This window comes from Sciurus carolinensis, chromosome 4, assembly GCF_902686445.1.
Source record: "Sciurus carolinensis chromosome 4, mSciCar1.2, whole genome shotgun sequence".
Lineage (NCBI taxonomy): Eukaryota > Metazoa > Chordata > Mammalia > Rodentia > Sciuridae > Sciurus > Sciurus carolinensis.
The window spans coordinates 9,588,330-9,611,248 of record NC_062216.1 but is presented as its reverse complement, the minus strand read 5'-3'; the positions used below and the strand labels follow the sequence as shown (position 1 = coordinate 9,611,248).

Sequence of the window (22,919 nt, the reverse complement as noted above, 5' to 3'; positions counted from 1 at the left end):
GCCTAGCCTAACAATTTGCTTTTAAGTGGATATAACTGATCTTTATCAAAAGTAATTTGTTCATGCTTTCTTTCCCTTCTACTTTTGAGTTCTTGAGAGTGGAAACTTCTTTCAGAGTGTAAAGATCATTACTCTTAAATTTGAAGGCTAACCAGCAAAAGTTCCAGCACTCTGTAGACATTTGAGAACCAAAGCAGTCGGGTCCACATGCAGGAGGACGTGCCTCCCCTCACGCCATGGATGTGCAAGTTACACAGAGGTGACACAGCCGTGTGAAGACGCTGGAACAATTTTCTTTGTTACCTGCACTTCTTTAAGCAGCTTTGACACCTGGATGAAATTTAGTCGTGTATCAATGGGGCAGTATATGCATTTCATGGCCAAGGGCTGGTAAGGAGCCAGTGCTTCCAGGTATGAGAAGTCTGGTTCTAAGGACAGTACAAAAAGGAAATTAAAAATCGTATTGGTGCATTATGATTACACAAGACAGGGGATTCACTGTGATGTAGTGGTACCTGCACAGAGCATAAGTTGTCCTGTGTCAGTCCCCATACCTTCCCTTGCCCTTTTCCCTCCACCCTACCCTGGTCCCTTTTCTTTACTGGTCTCACTTCTATTTTCATGAAGTCCCTTTTCTTTATTTCTTTCTCTCTAGCTTCTGCATATGAGATAAAGCATATGCCCCTTGACTTTCTGAGTCTGGCTTATCTCCCTTAGCATGATGTTCTGCAGATCCATCCATTTTCCTGCAAATGACATAATTTTGTTCTTTATGGTCTCCACTGTGTATACACACCACATTTTCTTTATTCATTTAACTGTTGATGGACATCTAAGTTGGTTCTGTAGCTTGGCTATTATAAACTCTGCTGCTGTAAACATGGATATGCCACAATATGATGACTTTAATTCCTCAGAATAATTACCAAGGAGTGGTATAGCTGGGTCATATTGAGGAAACTCCAGACTGATTTCCACAGTGGTTCTACAAGTTTACAATCCTACCAAAGAGTGTGTAAGTGTATCTTCATAAAGGAGATTTTAATGTGCAGGCAATAAGAAGAGCTGCCAAGCAAGGTGGAGGTAGGTGTGGTCCAGGCCAAGCAGAGGGCCAGTGTGAAAGAGTGAGTAAGTAAGAGCAGGTTATGGGAGGGAAATGAATTTGAGATAAGTGAAGGGAGAGGCTGGGAGGAACTATGTGGGATGGACTTGGAACTGGAGGATGGGAGTGGGCTCAAGGTTTTCAACGCAGAGAGGTAGATGAGATTTTAAATGAGGGAATAAGAAAATGGGAGGTAAGAGAAAATTCTTCACAATGCCAACTAAAGGTAAATGTAAAAGAAATGATTAAAAAAATAATGTGGCAACCAGTGCAGTAATAATTTATTTAGATCAGGAGCATCAATAAATGTTAAAATACTCATAAAAATTTGAGGGAGAAACGATGTATTACATATTCTCTGTTTCCTTTTTAAGATTGTGATTAAACACAAAGAGAAAAACAGTTAATGTCACAGTAAAGCGGCCTGGTTGAGACCACATAACCACATCACATCAGGTGCTCAGTGTTAGCACCCAGGGGCAAGATAAATCACCACCATGGTCACCTACCAACAGAACACACCCAAGAGCAAATGAACAGACCCTGTGCCCATGTCGACAAATGCTTCTGCTGACTGCCACACTTTTGCCAGGAAGCCTGGTCCTTCCGACTGTGAGCCACTCTTGTCGTACCACTCAGTTTCTTTCTTGGGGGCCAGTGCAGCCTGCATGGCAAGGACTGCTCACTCCACTCCAGCAAGCTGCCCACCTAAAGCCGACAGAACCAGCTCACTCCTCAAGTGGTAAGTGACAGTCTGACTCCCAGTGAGTTCACTGCTTCTCACGGAGCATGGGCTTATGCTCTGGCACTAATGTCTTCAGGACAACTGACAGAACTTCAAACATTAGACTACCACCTCCTGTGGGTCAGGTCTCCCAAAGAATTCCCAGAACCTGCCAAATGAGGTAAGCACAGGCCACCCAGGAGCAAAGACTCCTTTCCACATGTGCAACAGTCATAATGCAAGTGAAAAGGTGGCTTCTCACACTCACAGATTTCAGAAAAAAACCCACTGCTCGAGAAGTCCAACAAACCAGTTTAAACCTTATGCTCTTTACCAAAAGCAGTCATGATCATCGGGCCTTTCATTTGGTTGGCTAAAAGAAATAGTTTATATGGAGTTAGTACTTCTCCCTGTGCCTGAGTAAATACCAACTGCTGTTATGTCCTTCATAACTCATCAAAAGGAGCAGGAGAGACCAACTTTAGTCCTACCACACATGCATTCCCGGGACAACCTCAGCAAAAGCTGGCAGTGGCCAAGTTCCAGATATTGTGAACCTATGTCTTGTGGCTGGACTTCCCCTGTTTTGGGTCCAAAGGTGGTCTGAGGAAGAGAAAAGCTGCTCCTGAAGTCCGGAGGCTTTCCAGGTGCTCTCTGCTTAGCGTGGGTGTTAACAGGAGCAAGCCTAGCACCCACAGCTGGACCACAGTGTCCTGCTGGACATAAACAACCTTAAAGAACACCAACATCAGATAAGGCCACTAAACAAGGCTTCCAAAATCATGGCCACATACGAAAGAATACCCTCCCAACCACGACACAAGCAAACATCACCCTATCCTTGCTCTATGCCTCTTGTCTTCGAGATGAAAATCACTAAGGTGCCCAACTGCAGATCTCCTGATTGGGTCCTAATAGCACCTAATGCAGAGTGAGCTCAACATCAGTGGACCTGAAATCACCTAGCCCCAGCCCAGATCCTACAAGTAGTTCTTTTTAACCACACTAACCCCTGTGGTATGTTCTACCTCTCAGCAACAAGGCCAGAACTTTGTTTGAGTACAGCCATGTTCCTGGTGGCCTCTGGCTGGGGCCACTGGTAATCCTCACAAACAGAGGTTGATACTTCTAAGGCTTCTCGGGTAAGCAGACTCTCTACCCCTAAACTGGAGTCTTAAAAGTAATCAGAAAACCACAAGGTGGGAAAGGCAACGGCTACTTTGTCAAGAGCTGTTGCATCCAGGCGCCGTGCCCAGGGCTTGCCTACAGCACTTCCTGATTACCCCCAGGGGCCCACGGCAGTGGTTACCAGCAATCCCATTTCCAGAGAAGAAAGCGAGGTTTGGGAGGTGGCTCAGCTGAGGTTACAACAAGTGGGGTCAGATTTTAGGCAAAAATGTTTTACTTTTTTTTTTTTTTTTCGGTGCTGGGGATCAAACTCAGGGCCTTGTGCTTGCAAGGCAAGCACTCTACCAGCTGAGCTATCTCTTCAGCCCTGTTTTACTTTTTTATAAAAAGTTTTTTACTTTGTAAGATTCCAAAACCCAAGGATGTTTGAAGACCGTAAATGTCAAACTGATGCTGTATTAGTGATTAAGCCAAGCCCCTACTCAACCTCACTAAATAAGTTATCTTCCCTGAAGGTTGTGTCTCTGGAACAAGTATAAGCCAGTGTAAAGTACGGTTGAAGGAGAAAGATTTTTTTCCAATGAACAATTCCTGAAGGGTCAAGGAAGACTGTTTCTAGAATTGCTGCAATTCTTGAAAGGCCTTTCAAAATCCTATCAAAAAGCATTCAGGCCGGGCGGTGGTGGTGCATGCCTTAGTCCCAGGGGCTTGGGAGGTTAAGACAAGAGGATCTTGAGTTCAAAGCCAGCCTCAGCAACAGCGAGGTGCTAAGCAACTCAGTGAGACCCTGTCTCCAAAAAAATGAAAAATAGGGCTGGGAATATGGCTAAGTGTTTGAGTGCCCCTACGCCCAATCTCTGGAACCAAAAAGAAAAAAGAAAAAAAAGAAAAAAAAAAAGCAGCTCAGAATTCTGTCTCAGGGAAAAATCTTAAAAGAGCAGATATGCCAACTGTTCAAGAGCTGGGGATGTCCTCAATGGTATAGTACTTTACTACAATGTACAAGGTGTTGGGCTCCATCCCCAGCACAGAAAATTGTGTTCAATATAGTTACCTAACCGCACATGTCACTTTACTCTTACTCCTTTGCTTGTGGTTACTAATTCTTTGGTACATAATATTCATATTTATGCCTTATAATCAAGTCCTTCCACAGGTCTCTACTTCGCAGGAACATACACTAATGGCCCCAGTACAAAGGGTAAGGTGTTGTTTAAAATGTACCTGTAAATATGACAGTGTTGAGACTAGATTTTCCCCAGAGCTCCATGAAGTGGACCACATCTCCAAACCGGAGGGAGGGGTGCCCAGTGAACACCACACAAGGCTGTCTGAAGTCGTTGCTAAAGTCTCCATGGATGCTGGGGTAGTGCTTCAGCTTATTGGTCTGAATGAGCTAGAATACATACAAAAAACATACAAAGAGCTGTTAGCCTGTATGGGTTGAATGGAGACCAAAGCATGGGAGAAGGTGTAGAAATGACTTAAAATACAAACAAATGCTGGGCAAGTGGAGGTTAAGGTAGGAGGATCGTGAGTTCAAGGCTAGCCTCAGCAACTTAGTGAGGCCCACAACTTGATAAGGCCCTGTCTCAAAAGAAAAAAATTTAAAATGGGCTGGGGATGTGGCTCAGTGGTTAAGTGTACTGTGGATTACAAAGGTCAAAATCTAGAATACCAGATGTTGACAAGGATGTGAGGCAATGAAAAGGCTCATTCACTGCTGACAGGACGCAAACTGCTATAGCCACTTTGGAAGAGTTTGGCAGTTCTTTTTTTTTTTTAAATAAAAGTAAACATACACCTACCATAGGACCCATGAAGAGTAGAACACAGAATTTTAGGGCAGTGAAACTATTCTGTATGATTCTATAATTGTAGATACATGTCATTATATATTTGTCCAAATCCAGAGCATGTGTATCAAGAGTGGACTCTAATGGACTCTGGGTGATACAGGTGCCAATGGGAGTTCATCAGCTGTAATAAATGCTCCACTCTGGTGTGGGGTGTTGACAGCAGGGGAGAGCAGGGAATACATGGAAACCCTGTGTCCTTTCTGATCGATATGCGGTAAGCCGGAAACCACTCTAAAAAATAAGATTTATAAAAAATAGATCCAGATGCTCCTCAACTTACAATGGAGACATCCTGATAAACTCATCTTACATTGAATATACTGTATGCGAAGGTGTTTAACACACCCAGGGTACCACAGCTCACGGCTTAGCACTGCTAAGCCTTGGCCGTGTCCCTTTGCAGTCACGGGGCTGACGGAGCTGCGCACAGCATCTCGAGTGAGAACTGTACTGCATATTACAAGCTCAGGGAAAGAGGCAAACTCAAAGTGTGGTTCTACCCAATGCACACTGCTTTTGTACCCCCATTGTAAAGTCAAAAGTTTTCCATAAGTCGGGGACCATCTGCACAAAGGGATGTCATTAAAATTAGCCGAAGAGCAAAAGTTCTTACCTACAATGTGATTTTCGGAACAGAGGGGAAAGCCAGATCCTTTTGGTAATGTGAACATACTTGAAACTTTTAATCAGGTTGTTATGGCCTGAGTTTGTCTCTTTCTTTATAGCTTCCATATTCCAGGCATGGCCTAGAGTCCTCAATGTCAGTTCCTATTTGAAATACAAGTAACTTTCCCAACATGTGTGACTCACCAAGTTCGAGTGACAATAAAACAACCCTCCCACAAGAAACTCTCTGTAGAGGATCTCCCCACTGAGAGTTTAAACTGGGTTGAGTTGTTGAAGCCACCTAATACGAAGACTGAAGTGACTTTCAGAAATTTGGGAGTCACAGGGCTATAGTAAGAAGCCAGTCACACACAGCCTTAAGCTTGTCTCTAAAGTGTCTTGAACCAAGAGTCTCCCTGGCAGCAAAATGCTCGAGGTTACTCTCCCAACATAGGCCCATTGCAAGGCGACATCACGTGCAGTTACAACCACAGATGGCTTCTTGTGACAAGGCTCAGAAATGCCTCCTGTGCCTAAACCTGACCCTGCCCTCCCACTCTAGCATCAAAAGGTCAGATGGCAAACATGCAGACTCCACAGATCTTTCATATAACTAGGCCAAAGGAAGTGTTTCCTGAGCTGCTCTTTACTAGGTAGAGAAATGGTCTGTGACATGACTTAATTCAGTATCACCCATATCCATGAGAGGGAAAACCAATAACAACTTCAAGTCCAAATGAAGTCACCCCTAAGAGCGAGGATGTGGTCAGACTGGGACACTCTCCAACCAGAAACCAGACTCTTTACTTTGAAGATTTACTCTCTTATCAGAGAGATCTGGTTTTATTAGGAAGACTGCAATACAACCCTGAGATATTAACTAGCTGTCACTTGCTTGGATGGAGTAAGAAGATAGGCTTGGAGGTGTGGTGATGTGCTCACACCTGTAATCCCAGCGACTCAGGAGGCTGAGGCAGGAGGATTATGAATTCAAAGCCAGCCTCAGAGAAAGTGAGGGGCTAAGCAACTCAGTGAGACCCTGTCTCTAAATAAAATCCAAAATAGGACTGGGGGTGTGGCTCAGTGGTTGAGTGTCCCTGAATTCAATCCCTGATACCAGCTCCCCCCTCCAAAAAAAAAGATTAGTACAGATGGAAAATACTGAATTCCCACTTTCCTTGTAAGTTTTATACAAATAAAACAGACATTCTTTTTATAACTTCCATGGCCAAAATCATTAGTTGTCCCATTAAATGGATGAGTCTGGTCAAAGGACTAAGTGTATGGAATCCTGATGAAGAGGACTCTAAGAATAGTAGCAGGTCTTTGCATGCTTATGTCACACCTACATTAATACAGGCATTAACTGGATATCTTCTGGTCAAGGCATAGAAACTATGATAAATTCACTATATTTTGCAAATTGGATTCACCTTCCACTTCACTTTACATTTGATCAGTGCAAACGAAGCCACAGGGCAGGTGTTCTGTACAGTAATTTGTTGTCATACTAAGGGCAGGACCATATGTTCTCATGGGCACCGGGAGCAATACCAAGGGTCGACTCCCTCATTCCCCAGTGACAAGTGCACCTCAGGAACCCTGAGGGTGCAGCTACGATCTATTCACATTCTTAACAGTAGAAGGCACAGAGTTTCCCATGACCTAGGTGCAGGTCAAAATGTAACACTGAGAAAACAAGTTTTAAAGAAAGCCTAACTGCTTTAGGGGAGAAGAAAAGAGACGCCAATGGCAAAATCCACAACAAAATGTGTTTTGCCACAATTGATTTTCTAATATTCTATTTCTAGTCTGACTTTCACTGTGGTAATAACAGAGTTTATAAAAACCTTGGCTGCTGTAGTGTTAGAGTATGAGGACTGAAAAATAACTTAAAAAATCTTCCACTTGGCAGCCTGGTTCATAAAAGACCAATCTTACAGTAGGAAAATAGCAGTTCAACCGAATCAGCAGGTTTGTGGCAATTTACTCTGTGTCAAATGGCTAACTGAAAAGCAAAACAACTAACTCCCTTAAATATATACACACAAGCATACATCTTTGTGTCTGTCTATTCACACTGAAAATGTAACCGATTCAACTCAACATCATGGGATTAATTCTAGCCTTCACTCTTTCTAGATTTTTAATACCAAACCTTGCTGATTTTTTAAAACAAACTGAACACATATATGACCCCATACACACATCTGGAAATTAAGCATTATTCGGCTTACTGAAAAATCCCTGTCTCCTTCTAGTCACTACTATCCCACCCCACCTCCAGGATAACAACTAGCTTGGCTTCTAAATTAAAATTTGTCCTGATTTTGAACTTTTATATAAATAAAATCACACCCTATCTACTATTTTATGTCTGGTTTCTTTCACTCACATCATGTTTGTGAAGTTCAGCTACTCTCTTACGTGTAACTGGAATTGATTCATTCTGACTATGTACAGTATTCCACTGTGTGAACACACCACAAAATCCATTTTCTTTATGGGCATCTGGGTATATACCAGTACTACTACCAAGAACTCTATGAAGATTTCTTTGTGTATCTTTCAGTAATAAACCTATGTAACTTCTGTTCGGTATATACTTCAGGAACAACATTTCTAAGGCATAGAGTATGTTGCACAGCTTTAGCATATATTGCTAAATAGTTTTCTGAAGTGGTTGTACCAATTTAAATATCCTTTTAATTAAAATATAACAAAAAATTGGAAGTAACTCCATTGTCCAGCAGGAGAAATGTTAAATTTATTTAGTGTGTTTGTGATATACTATAGAATATTATACAGCACAGAAAAACATCTAGGATATACCATTTGGTGAAAGAAAATTGGGTATTCAGCTAAATAAAAACACTCATTAGTTCTGTGAGGGAGGGGAATTTTTCTATTTTTTAAAGTGAATGTCATTTTCATCACTAAAATTTACACAAGATGGCCTTAAATGGAAAGATCATTTTGACAATGAATCTGTTACCCAAAAAAGTTTAGCAGTAGATATTAGAATAAAATTCCTTTCACAGACAACAGACTAGAGATAAGGCAGCAAACTGTATAAACAGGGTAGTAATATAATGAGTTAATAAGAGGAAACACAAATGAATTTTAAGAGTAATTCACTGTCATCTCACTTGGGAAGTAAAAGGATGTATCAATTCACCTAAGGATACTTTATATATATATATATATATGTATTTTCAGTTGTGGATGAATCTTTATTTTTACTTATTTATATGCAGTGCTGAGGATCAAACCCAGTGCCTCACACATGCTAGGCAAGTGCTCTACCACTGAGCCACAACCTCAGCCACAAGGATATTTTTTTTCCTAATGATCCACTATCCCCCCATTCACTTCGAGTCATCTACATTTCTTTCTTATCCTGACCTAAGAATTCTGTTTTCTTACCTCTGCATGAGGAAAAGGTGGTTCTGGGAGATACACCTTACTCTGTTTGTTATGACAAAGCCTTTTAAAAAGAGGAAAAAAGATCGACGTTAGGAAATGCACGCTGTGGTATTTGTTGCCACCTAGTGGCAGTAGCACAAACATTAAGTACCAGTGTTAAGATTTTGGAACAGAGAATTTCTCTCTGAATAAATAAAAGCCAGTGCCTACAGAGCATTTAGGACACATGTCTCACTTGACCATGTATATTTTTAAGCCTTTAAAATTCCTGAATAAATTATTAAAATACATAACTTGGCTTTGGAATAATTTTAGATTTACAGCAAAGTTAAGATAGCAGAGTTCCTGTGTCCCCAGTAGTTAACATCTTATATATTGGTGGCACATTCATCAAACTAAGGAATTAATATTGATATGTTACAACTTACTAATAAAAAATAATAAACTCCAGACTTTATTTAGATTTCACCAGTTTTTCAACTCTCATCCTTTTTCTGTTCCAGGATCCAGTCCAAGATACCATACTGCATTTAGCTGCAATCCATTCTGAGAAGAAAGTCACTTACCTTTTTCTAAGAAATGGTGATTTTACCCATGCACCATTTCATTAATAGCGCACTACTAACTCTATATGGAGGTGATCTTAGTCTGGAAACACTGGATGCTTCAAGCAATCTGTTATTCTAGTCAGATATGACTTTAAAACACAGAGATGTCTGAAGAAAGGAAATGTGGCAAAAAGTTACAACCAACAAATTAATGGGTGTGTTGAGAAGGTCTGACATTTAAAAACTGGGAATCATATATATGATGTATGTTTGTTAGACCCCATCTCTAAGAATGCTGGCAAAGCAGTCTGAAAGCAATGGTTCAGGACTTCAGGGTTTGGATTTTGTTACTAACTTCATATGAAATCCCTAATATTTTTCCTAATATTAGCTTTCTTTAACCTTGATTTGAAAAAGATCACTTTATTTTTTAAAATTTTTGGGAAGAGGACAAAATACAGAAGGAATGAAATTTTTGAGGGTTACCTTTTAATATCTAAATAGACATTAGTTATATTTCAAAGTCAGGGAGACAAATGTAAGTGTTCAAAAGTTAGATTGTTGCAAAGGATATTATGCAACAATTAGGATAGATTAGCAATGGAGAAGAGATCACAATCTAACTGGAGATTGTGAAGCCCACCTTCGAAAGTATTTGTGGCTAGTTCTTCTAACAGACTCCCTACGCTGTCATGCCTATCATCACATAGGCCCAACAGGGACCCCCACACCCCTTCTCAGAGAGAGGCTGAAGGAGTCAATCAGTTTGCTGCTTCTGGGGGTATCTGCTGGAGTTCAAAAGGAGATCTGTAAATAGTGGGTTATCAGAAAAACCAAGAAAAAACAAGGCTAACTGGGAGTCTGAGAGACCCTCCTGCTTCCTGACAGCCAGACCTCAGGTACCGAAAGCTTTTGAGGGCCTTGCTTTTTCAATAAAAACTCAGCAAGGTCTTTGGGAACCATTCCCTCCCATTTCCACCCCTTGTGAAAACAAAACAACCAAGGAGGCAAATGTGCCCTTCTCTGGGAGATGGGGCTGACACTAGGACAGCAAGGAGCTGGGCTTCTGCAAGTGCCAAGCAGGGTCAGAAGCCAGAACAGAACCCTGAGACAGAGAACCACAGGGCGTAGGAGCCAGGGTGGCTGGGAGCAGACTCAGGTGAGCAGCTGGGCCAGGCGGCTGTGCCCAGAGTAACTCTCAGCAACAGAGGTAAGGAGGCATAGCTCTTGGAGTGGGTGGTGGGAGACCTGGGCAGGTGGGGCCCCTGCTGCCTCCATAGCAATCACTTGATAAACTAATGCTGCTGTGGAGCTCACATCTGTCCATTTAAGTAACTGGGAACCTTATTCTGGGAGAAAGAGCACTTCACAGCTGGGTTACATAACAGAGAACAACACAACAGGTGCAAATCAAGTGCGTGGTAAACATGTTTCGAAAAAGGACGGTGGTTCTCAACCTCCAGGTCCTGGTTGGGCTTTTCAAAATCCCAGCATCTTGCTGTTCTAAAACCAATTAAATTGGGTACACTGATTCTAGTTTCCCACAGGATTCCAAAGTGCAGCCCATGTTGAGAAACGCTGGCTTTCAGAGGTGGAGGGCAGGGATCTGGGGGCTCCCAGGGAACTTTCAGAGTTAAGTTGGGACAGTGGCTCACCCTGGGTAAGGTTTATACAAGGAAAATATTTTTCTCAATTCTTGTGGGCCTTTCCCCCCTTGGTAAAAACATGTTTGTGTGAACCACATGGAGGGAAGAATATATGTGCCAACTTTCTGTTCTCTCCTTTTACTGTTCCTCTTCCCTCTTTCCCCTAATATCTTTACTACCTACCCCTTAAAAGCAGGAACAGCTTAGAGTTCCATCTTTTACTCACTGCTCTCTGCATCCTACTCCTCTCCCTAGGCAGTCCCATTCATTCTTGTGGCTTCAACAACCCCAAGACTGAGGACAGTCCAACCTGTAACTCCAGCCTGACTTCTCAGACCTCTGGATTGGTAATACTTCACATTTGTACATCCTTCAGGTGCCACAAATGCTTTAAGGGCAAAACCAAAATAACCATTCTTGCTGCATGAAACTGCCCTTCCTTTCTGCCTGCCCTGTTTTGTTAGGGTCACACCATTGACCACACTAGAAACTGAGGTCTTAATCCTGGTTGCTTCCTTTACTAGATCAAGTTCTCACGAAGTCCTGCCAGTTGTTATTTCCTGATCCCTCTTGAGGTGGTGTCTCTCCTGTGTTCCTACAGGACAGTATGCAATGGAGTCTTCGCTCTCTCTTGGCCTTTGCAAAGCATCTTTCCTTGTATTCAGTGTTCCCTCCTTCCCCTCCTTCCCACCCCCTTCCAAACTCCACATAAGTGAAGGAGGATCTATATAAAATGCAAGTATAATCATGTCAAATTCTTGCTTAAAATCTAATGAGTTACCACTATTGAGCAGGTCTCTCTGGCAACCTTTTTTTGTGTGGTGCTGGGAATTGAACCCAGGGCCTTGTGCTTGTGCTACCAACTGAGCTATATCCCCAGCCCCTTCTCTCTGGCTTCTTATCCCCCCATTTTCTACCTGAACTTAAAAGCAAAGACCTCTAGAAATTTTTCTGAATAAACGAATCCATTAAGCCCTCACGTGCCTACGTCATCTGTTCAACCCACACCATCCTACGCCCTAACAGTCCACCCTGTTCAGCCTCAGAGAGGGTTTCTGTCTGGCTGCTTTGCACTCCCAAGGGGCATGTTCTTTCAGCGAGTCTTTCTTACATCCCCAAATGGGGTAGCCACCCATTCTCTGAAGACCACAGGGACATATGTAAGTGCATAAGCAACTCCCTCAGATGTCTTTGGGGTGGGAGGAGCTTTATACAACTGCCCCTTCCTTCAAGGTACAAATTCCTCAAGGTCAGAAATCCCTCTCGATCCCTAGTGGATGGCACTTAACATAGGATTATGGACTGAATTACTAAATTTGTAGATGGAAATAGGAAGAATTACGTGATTTCTGAGTTTAAGATTTTAAGGGAGAGTGACATTAAGAAAGTGTAAAAGGTAGACACAGCTTATGAGGATGCCAACTTGTAGTTCATAGTGCTTATGCCCTCAAAAGAATAAGAAGTTGATAGTGATTCTATAGTTCTCATGCAAGAATAGCTTGGGGAATTTGGACTAGGAAAATCAAAGGAGATCGTACTTTACAAAAGAGTTACAATCATAATGAAGCTGCAGTTAATAAGGTGTATAAGCACCACATTGGCCAAATAATCAGGATAGTCTAGAAACAACCCAGTATACACAAAGGTGTAGTATATGAAATTAATACATGTTACAATTATTCAATAATTAGTACCAGCACATGTAATTAGTTGACTGGGGAAAAAAATTTAAACTTCATGTTCCTCTCATGCTAAATAAATTCAAGATAAAACAGTTAAAGGAGGGGGGGCAAAAAACAAGACTAAATCATAATAAAACTGTCACATGTTTACCCTGTGACATTAATAGGGGAATTTTCAAAACATAATACCGACAGAAGACAGAGCACAAGAAACTAAAACAATAAAATAAAATAAAATAAAAAATTCTGTCAAAAACCCCCAAAACCAACCCAAAGGCCTAAATGCAATATGATACCCTGGATGAACACTGAAACAAAAAGGTCATTAATGGAAAATCTGGTGCAATCAGAATAAAGATGGGAGTCTAGTTAATAATGTGCTAATGTGTATGACTGTGTGAGACAATAATATCAGGAGAAATTGAGTGAAAGGCATACAGGAACTCTGCATTATTTTTCACTTTTCTGTAAGTCTAAAATTATTCCAAAGTATTGACTGTATTATTTTAAAAACAGGAAAAAAGTCAGATAAAATTAAAAAGGAAGTGTCAAAATGGGAAAAAGTGCCTATGGAATTATAAAAAGAAGTTAATATCATTGATATATACATAAAGAATTCAAGTATAAAGGTGAAGTACAAAATCTCTAGGAAGTAAATGGGGGGAGGGAAGGAATAATTTACAAAGAAACCTTTCTGGAAAGCAATTTAGATTCAGATAATGAACATTAAAAATATTTATATCCTTTGTTCCAGTAATTCCACTTTTAGTAACCTACCTCAAGCAAAAGATGTCCTTACATACACACAGAATATTAACTGAAGATTACTAAAAGCAAAAGATGAGAAAAGCCCTTGCATTCAATAAGAAAACAGTAAACTAAATTATACATACACAAATGATATAAAAATTATATCATGCTTAAGTCATGTAAAAATTATGTTCTTGCTGGGCATGGTGGCTCACAACTATAATCCCAGTGGCTCAGAAGGCTGAGGTAAGAGGACAGCAAGTTCAAAGGCAGTCTCAGTGACTTAGTGAGACCCTGTCTCAAAATTTTAAAAAAGGGGGTGGGGGTTTTTCTTAGGGACAGATATGGCTCAGTGGTTAAGTGCCCCTGGGTTCAATTACTGGTACAAAAAAAAAAAATGTCCTCTAAGATCTTATAATGCTTTGATCTATATTAATTATTATTTTTTAAAAGTAGGATTCACAATGAGATATTCAGAATGATCTCTATGAAGAAAGATGAAATGCATCAGAATGTTAATAGTGATTAAGTTATTTATGGATAGCAGTATTAGGTTCTTTTTTTTGTTTTCTGTAACTTTCATATTTTTCTATAGTAAACATGTATTATATGAAACAAATACCCAAAAAACCCCCAGAAGCACAAAAACATCCTACAGTACTCTTATCTTGGTAGTCCTGGATCTTAAATCCAGCAAGATATTCCAACAACACAAACCATATGTGATGGGCAAAGACTGGACTCGAAGCTGCACAACCAGTGAAGACACACCTCATGTGCCCATATCATCTCCTCAACCCACACTAACCATGCCCTAGCAGCCCACCCAACTCAGGCTGGCCCAGGAATGTTTTTTGTGATATCTTTATTGAGGATACAGATAAAGAAATTCTTAACATGCTGGGTAAATCTGCAGGTGAGAATGGAGTCAGATTATTAATTATTCAAGATTATCTTCCTGGGGGGGGTCCCTATGCACAAAGGATAAAATTCAGTGCCAACAAGCAGCAACAGATCTGTGAACAAAGATGAGCAGTGGGCACGTGGATGAAGGAGGCAGACTCTAGATACAGAGGGAAGACTACAATCAAATGGGTAGAAAAAAATGGACTTTTAAAAAAGCAGGGGTGGGAGGCAGAATAATGTACAAATTCCTTTTCCAATGGAAGTTTAGGAAAGTTGTGTTCATTTGGTTACTCCACTATTAAAAAGGGATTAGACACACTCTACATTATGTGTCTTCTCATGGCTCCTGAAATTTCATACTGTGTAATAATTTACCTGAGGATATGATCAAATAATTTCCTGCTATAGTTAAAACATGATTTTATCAAATGTACTATGAAAAAAAAAAAAAACTAGTTTTCCTATCCGATTTGGTGTATTTTAGGTAACATAAGCTTGAGCTTGAAATTTTTAAAAAAGTTTTAGAATGAAACTTCACCTTGTAGGAGACAGGGGAACACAGGAGAAGTAGAAAATACTTTTGCTACTGACTTTTTTTTTTCCTTTTGTGTGGTACTAGGAATTGAACCACTTAGCTACATCCCCAGTCCTTTTTGTCTTTTTTAGTTTGAGACAGGATCTAGCTAAATTGCCCATGCTGGCCTTGAACTTGGGATCACAGGTATGTGCCCCCATGCCTACCTGGTACTGGGTAAGTATAGGCTAAGTCCTCTTTCATCCTTCCCTCCTTGGTAATTATTCTTCTAAATTCTAGCAGTGTAACAGATTTGACTTTCAGTAATACAATCTTCTCATCACACATACAAACAACAAAATGAAAATTTCATAGCAATGTGAGAAAGAAATAGCATTATTATCATCACTCTTACTGCTTGAACATACTGAATCAAATAGAACTCAGAACATTGACATACCACTCAGCAAAAATCTGGGAGAATTCAAGTGAACTGTTTGCCACCGGGGAGATGAAGTAGAAGGGGATATTGGAGAGGCCAGCTGAGTCAATGTACTGATACAGGCATTCCAGGAGGTCATAGATCACTCCAGAAGGGTAGCAGGGGACCAACACATTTCCTCCATTCCGAACTGTGAGAGCTAGAAAAGTTGAGGCCAAAGGGGGGAAAACAGTACCAAAAGGATGTGTTTTAAAGGAAGAATCTAACTAAAAAAATTTTGCATTTGTTTTCCCATTTCTGTTCTTATAATTCACTCATACATATAATAGTCTACTTCTTATGGAGAACAGCACCCAGGAAATCCAGAGGTTAAGAGATGATTTTTCCATCACTGTCTAATTTGAGTCCTTGAGAATAAAGTGCACAATCAAGGGTTTGGGTTTTAAAGGTTCCAAGGAAGCTGAGTTTCAGGACAGAAACTTCAAGCTCCTTTTTTTTTTTTTAGATTCTGCTAAAACACTTGCTAGATTAGTCTCTCTTAGGTCTTTGACCACAGATGATGACCTATAAGGAAACAGGCCAAGTTTTTCTGTTTTACTCAGTGGCATTTTCTTTCATTAATGTACAAAAGCTCAATACCTTAAAGTAAGTTATCAAATGAGGAACTGTTTGGGTTATAATCATATTCAAAGTATGACTGGCTGAAAAAGACAAAGTGCAAACCTGAGTTTGTTTTTTCTGATTAGTTTTCAAAACACATTGATTTAAGTGGTTTTGAGGTGTAGAACCTGAAGGGTTTTTTGTTTTTGATACAGGGTCTTGCTCTGCTGCCTAGGCTGGCCTTGAACTGATTACTATCTTTCTTCCTTGGCCTCCCAAGTAGTTGGGATTACAGGTGTACTCCACCCTGCCTAGCTTCAGAACCTGAAGTCTTAATGCCATGTGTTCTCCTATTCCCACTCTGATGTACAGTTCATTTGGATTCTGTGACATGAAAACTGAGGACCTGCTACTATTAAAGAGTTCATCATAATGGGGAAAACAGATCAAATCAGCCATCAGGGCTCAAGAGTGTGGCTCTAGTCCTAACTCTGCTCCAAGTTCTGGGACCACAGGTTAGCCACTATGACCTTGCAGGGCCTCAGTTTCCTCATGAGTTATGAGAGCAATGAATGAGATCAGTGAATTTTAGGCATTAGTTTGTGTAAAAATTGCCAAAGGAACATGTTGAACACGCAGCTTTCTTCTGGATCCTCCTCTCCTCAGAGATACCAATTTACTAGGTCTCTGGTAAGGCCCTCAAATTTGCATTTTTTTTAAACTTTGGATTTCTTTTTCTTTCTTTCTTTCTTTTTTTTAGTTGTAAATGAACACAATACTTTTATTTTTATGTGGTGCTGAGGATCAAACCCAGTGCCTCATACATGCTAGGCAACTGCTCTAAAACTGAGTTGCAACCCCAGCCCCCATTGAATTTGCATTTTTAATAAGTGATTTCATTGATTTTGAGGCAAGAAGTTAAGTAGATCCCACTCTGAAAGTGGATTAGCCATAAAATTTCCCCCCAAATCTAAAGTGCTTTGAGTCTATGATTCCAGATTATAAACATACACAAACCCAAGGCTCTTTTTGAGACCAGTTCAACAATATTTCAAAGTAGAATAAATTACCTTTGGTTTAATACCAAAGAACAAAAACAGACTATGATTAACATGCTGAGGGAAATTTCAAAGGACAGTGCTTTCCATGTAAATGGAAGAACATAACCCTTTCTTTTTTGTATGGCAAAGGTAATATCACTTAAAATTGCTAGGGTGAATGGTCGGAGCTCATCAACTCTTCTTGGTTTAATTGTCATGGACAAAATGTAGTGTCTCTCCCACCCAAATGTATACATGGTAGTCCTAATCTCCAATATGATGGAATTATGAGCCAGGGACTTTGGGAGATAATCAGATTTAGATGAGGCCACAAGGGTGGAGACCTATGGTAAAACATGTGTGCCCTATAAGAAAAGGAAGCAATACCAGAGCATCCCTTCTTCTCCATGTGAGAACACAGCAAGAAGGTGTGCGGGTGGGATTTGATAAAGGAAAGAGAGTTTTTACTCCAGTGGGAAGAGGGCTTTTACCAGACAGCAAAGCCAGCATGTGGTTCTCAGTTTTCCCAATCTCCAGAACTGTGAGAAAATAACTGTACTGCTGAAGCCATTCATTTATCATACTTTGTTACAGTAGCCTGAACTGCCAGACAGTAGCCAAACTACTTTTCCAAAAAAAAGGTAGGATTTCTACATTTTGTTAAAAATTATATACAAAGAAAAATCAGTTTCTTCCAGGTAGAAAACATCCCATAAACCTCTCAATTTATCCCCTCTGCCCCAAGAAGGATGGCAAAAAACCCCAAAATAAATAGGAAAATGACACCTGTTCATTTTATCACTGTTGTGAATTCAAAGTACAATGGTCTTTTCTGTGTTATGATTTATAAAGCAATGATGTGATTCTTCACTTCTTTGATACCTGCAGTCCTGTAAATACTCATACCCCTACAAAATCCCACCAAAAAGCAAGGGGATTAAATAACTATTTGTGAGAAAATGTTTAGTATTTGTTCTATAAAGTGCTAATGACTCTAATTTACTGTATTAACAACCACTGTTACCTCACCTTCAGAGTTAACTAAGTCAGAACTGTTCCTGTTGACAACAGTATTCTCTGAAGGATGGGCAGAAAGAAAAGGTGGATGTGAGCAGGGGAGGGTCCTTAAGAGAGACACCAGACGGTGTGACTAGGAAGGACGGGGGTGAAGAATGCTACAAAGCAAGGTACCCAGTGCCAAATCTGAGAGTCCTCCATACCCAGGTTGCTGCAGAACTCTCCGACCATGCCATCAGGGTTTGCAGTGGGGATCTGGGTAAGTCCTGTCAAAACCAGCACATCGCTGTTTTTCAGAGAAGCTTGGTCCATGGGCTGAAAAACAACCAAAAAAATATGCTTAGTACTTTTTTTTAAAAGATTTTTCCCCCCACAATTCCTATATTCTATTTATTTATTTTTATGTGGTGCTGAGTTAAGCACTCTACCACTGAGTTACAGTCCCAGCCCTAGGCCTAGTACTTTTAAAAGGAGTATTACCTACAAGTAACAAAGGAAAAGAGCATATGACATTGGTCTTTCCCTGTCCAACCTATCATCAAGTTCTTGTACCGTCTCTAATGAAAAGGCTGTCATGGAATAGCGTGGCTTAGGGGGATGGAGACCCACAGGAGGAGGTACAGGGACAGCATGGAGTGATGAGCAAGTTCTCCATCTTGATGGGGCTAGTGATCACATCAAAATTTATAAAATTGTACATTGAAGATCATTGTACACTGAAGATCTTCAGTGGTTCTCAAACTTCAGTGTGTATCACATTCACCCAAAGTGTTTGTAAAACATGGATTGCTGGGCCCACTCCTAGAGTTTCTGATTCAGTCCAAGTTTGGCCCTAGAATCTACATTTCTAATAAATTCCCAGGAAATGCTCCTGCTACTGACCTGGAAATCACACTTTGGGAACTAATGAATTATATAATCAGAGTCTCAAAATAACTCTGTGAAGTGCAGAAAGTAAGCCTATGGAAGTATAGAGTAGGGACTTGAAGAGGAAAGGTTTTTTACCTTAAGTCCTGGCAGAGGAGCCAGGAAGAATGCTGGATTAGAGAGAAACTTAAGCCTACTCCCAATTTCATGACTAGCCCCATAACCTCCACCAGTCTCCCAGCTGGGTGTCCTATGGAATGGGACTATGTTTTGACCCACCTCCCTCAGCTAACACACTTGATCTTCTCATGAACTGTGAAGTCCTGTGGCATAGGAAAATGTGATTCTTACGAAGTGGTGACTTATTTTCACCCTGCACAATCTGAATTTGATTTTTTCAGGTCATTTAAAAATATTATCTTTTCTAAATACATCAGGATTCTAAGTGGAAACAAAAATGAAGACCATGGATTGAGACGTTAGAGAGTTCATAAATGTCTTCATCTTGTGACACATTTTTTCCTCACTTCTACTGAAAATCTCCACTGGAATGGTAGAAGAAAAAACCCTGCAACACAGTTTACTAAGAAGTCTTGCTTTTCCTCTGTCTGTGCCACCTAGTATATTTTCTACTAAGGAAAGAACATTCCAAATAGTAGTCCAGGAAAGTCGCACCATGCGGATTGTTATTGAGTATATACGCCTTTCAGAGTATTTTCTTTGAGCATTTTATATAAGCACATACACATGGGCTTTATTATTTTATTTTGATACTGGGGACTGAACCCATAAATAACATGACTGTGTTATAAGCTGATTAACAACATGAAAAAATTTTCTTTAATGTGGATATAGAAAAAGGTTCAGTGGTATAGATGACAATATTCAAATAGCTTCTATTTCCGCTTTGCATAGATATTTACCAATGTATGTAACAGCTTTTTCTCTGCTTGAGGAGAACTGATCCATTTGTACTTCTCCAACAAATACATACAATTCTGCTGTTTTCACAGAAGAAAGGAAGGGGAAGTAAAATATATTCATTTTTAACAGCAGATGTATAATGTGCCTCGGATTGTTTCCTGTGTGTACTAGAAGGAAACTGGGATGGGGACAAAATATATTTAGCTTCAAGTGGCAATGGTTTTATACAGCCCTTGTTAGAATAAGGCAATAATGACACCCAAGGCTGATGGGGGATCTCAAATGGCCCAGGAACTTCCTGATGTGGTACATACAATTCCCTGTGTGCTTATACACATCTCCCCATAGATTTATAATTGAGTTATCAGACAGAGTCACGACCCCAAAGAGTTTAAGAATGACTAAGTCAAGCTGGGTGCAGTGGCGCACGCCTATAAACCCAGCGGTTCAGGAGGCTGAGGCAGGAGATAGCAAAAACAAAGGTGTATCACCCAGCCTCAGCAAGAGGGAGGCACTAAGCAACTCAGTGAGCCCCTGTGTCTAAACAAAATACAAATAGGGCTGGGGATGTTGCTCAGTGGTTGAGTGCCCCTGAGTTCAATCCTTGGTACCAAAAAAGAAAAGAATGATTAATTCAGATAAAAATACCTAAGAGGGAGCAAACTCTGGCCCTGACATTTTCTTGGAAGCTTGGCCATCAGCATACTCTTCCTTTGAAAATTATATGCCCACAAACAAGCAAAGGCAGCACCACAATGTGAATACCACTGAGCTGGAATGGTCACACTTCACCATCAGGTCCACTGGATGTTTGTAATTTTAGTCCTGTAGCTCAGAGACAGTCTGGTGGATTCCCAGGGTCCCAGAAGAGCAGTGGGCTCAAAAGCTTTTAGTGACACTCTTCAAATCCAGCCAACACTGCACACATCTCCATTTCACCACCAAAGAGCAAATGTGCGTGCTACTGGTGTCAATGGTCACTCACTGAGTGCTTCAAGTGGGAACATTTTGTTTAAACAGAGAGAAAGTGCGTGTATGCATACGTGAGAAAGCTATCTTGTTCAGGAATCAAATAAAAATACCTTACAAAATTTATAGTCATAAACAAGCTTCTGGAAAAAAAAAAAACAAAAACATGAGAAGCACTAAGCCCAAGAAGGCTGTGGCCACCATGCTTGTCCTCCAATGACTGACTTTCACTACACTTTTTGCATAGGCAATGAGAAAAAGAAGACCAGTCCCTAGGTCCTAGAAGTTTATAATCTAGTTGAAAACACTGATGTATAATAATAAATTTTTTCCCCAAATAGTCATAAAAATAAAACAAATTAAAGAATTTACACTGAGTATATAAATGCCAAGAATGCAGACTAGCGACTACCAGGCTGGGTGAGGTCAGTAATACATGGCTTTTTGGCAGATGAAGTCTGGATTCTAGTGTTTTCTTCTTTGGCTAGGGAATCTGAGACTCAATTTAAGACAGTCCAGGTCACACACTGTCTTTAGAGCATCTCTGTGACACCCCTCCCTTTCTCCCTCCTAAGATGCCCCTCATACATGTGCTGCCAGAGCACCCACTACCCATCTCAGCACTAACCTCGCTAAATTCTATTTACTTGCCTGTGTTCCCACAGGACTATGAAGTCTTTGTACCCCCACCCCTTTGTGAAATGTCCCAGCACATTCTAAATAAACAGTTGCTGAAAATGAATGCATGCAAAGAACATGGTCTGATGGTAAAGGGAAATGTGGAAGTGTCCACATGGGAACACTAGATGCCAGGAATGGTCTGACTGCGGGAATGTCTGGGAGCAGACAGGGAGCAAGATACCTGTGGATACCACAAGAATTCACTTGGAGTGAAGGGAGAGTCCATTTCAGGGCTGAGAAAAGGTATTAGTGAAAACAAAGTACAACTGATAAAGAACCACAAAGATCAGAATCATGCAGACCCAGGAGGCAGTAAGATATCAATAGCCTGGAGCAAGGAATGGCATTTTAGTAATAATTACAGAAGATAATGAAGGCAGGGGCGAGAAAAAATAGGTGAGAACATTTTAAGGTCCATATGGCCACTCAGACATGAAGAGAAAAAAGTTAAGGAGACGGAAGAAGTAGATGTTCACACTATCATAAAAACAACTAACAGGGCTGGGTTGTGGCTCAGAGGTACAGTGCTTGCCTGGCATGTGTGAGGCACTGGGTTCAATTCTCAGCACTGCATATAAATAAATGAATAAAAGGTCAATAAACAACTAAAAAAATTAAAACAAAACAAACTAACAGACATTTAGGCATGGTTTGGGAAATGGAGAGAACAAGAACTTAAGATGACTCCAAAATCTGAAATCAGAGATGTAGTCTAAGGGAAACATGGTAGATACAATGATTTAAAAGACTAAAGAGGTAATAGTAAGTCTAGTGTTGGCAGGTTGCCAGTTTTCTGGGGAAAGCTAAAACACAGAACAGCGGAGTGTGACGTACTTGGAATCTGCTGGGTACGTCAAAGTAGTTAATAAGAGGTTAAGTTACGAAGAGTGAGAAGAGTTGCTGGCTGAGGACGCCACAAGGTGTATGGGAAGAGGAACAGAGAAGACAGAAGGACATAATGGAGAGAGGAATTTCCCTCTCTGAAATGAGTAGGTTGGAAAAAATAGTTTCATAGTACTTTCACCAACAATATGGCAGAAGATCAAGTAGAGTAACTAGAGAGTCAACAAAAAACGTTGCTCCAGAAGCCTAGACCACAAAGAATTTCAACAAGAGACTGATTGACAATGTCCGATGAAACTGCGAGATGCTGTGAAAGAGAAAAGTAAAAGACGGGCCAGAAGCTGCACAAGTAGAGATGGTGACTTCACTCAGAATGTAAACCAGACACAGGAGGTCAAAGAGGAAAGCCAGGTACACAAGATGAGTTGAACGAGGTGTAGAGAGAATCTCTTCACAGTGAAGAGGTAGGAAAAGCTACTCAGACAAGGAGGCAGAGCAACCTGCAGGCTGTTTTGCATGTTAGTAGTTCTAGGATTTGCTTAAAGGCAGAAAGGAAGCAATCAATGAAAAAGCTAGACTCAATGATCTGTAGTTCTTTGAGGAGGTAAAGATAAAAATACATTTGAGATCGTGAAGTACACCACC

At 40.6% G+C, this 22,919-nt stretch overlaps 1 protein-coding gene across 3 annotated transcripts in view; it reads right to left on the bottom strand.

Annotated features, from left to right (window-relative positions):
• Ints9 (integrator complex subunit 9) overlaps positions 1-22,919 on the bottom strand; it is a 105,561-nt gene that overhangs the window by 8,891 nt on the left and 73,751 nt on the right. For all 3 annotated transcript variants that reach the window (XM_047550572.1, XM_047550574.1, XM_047550573.1), the window contains 5 exons: positions 18,194-18,305; positions 15,352-15,532; positions 8,846-8,906; positions 4,179-4,350; positions 304-428 (listed from right to left, as the gene is read on the bottom strand). In XM_047550572.1, the coding sequence (XP_047406528.1) occupies positions 304-428; positions 4,179-4,350; positions 8,846-8,906; positions 15,352-15,532; positions 18,194-18,305 (651 nt within the window). The remainder of the gene's footprint in view (positions 1-303; positions 429-4,178; positions 4,351-8,845; positions 8,907-15,351; positions 15,533-18,193; positions 18,306-22,919) is intronic.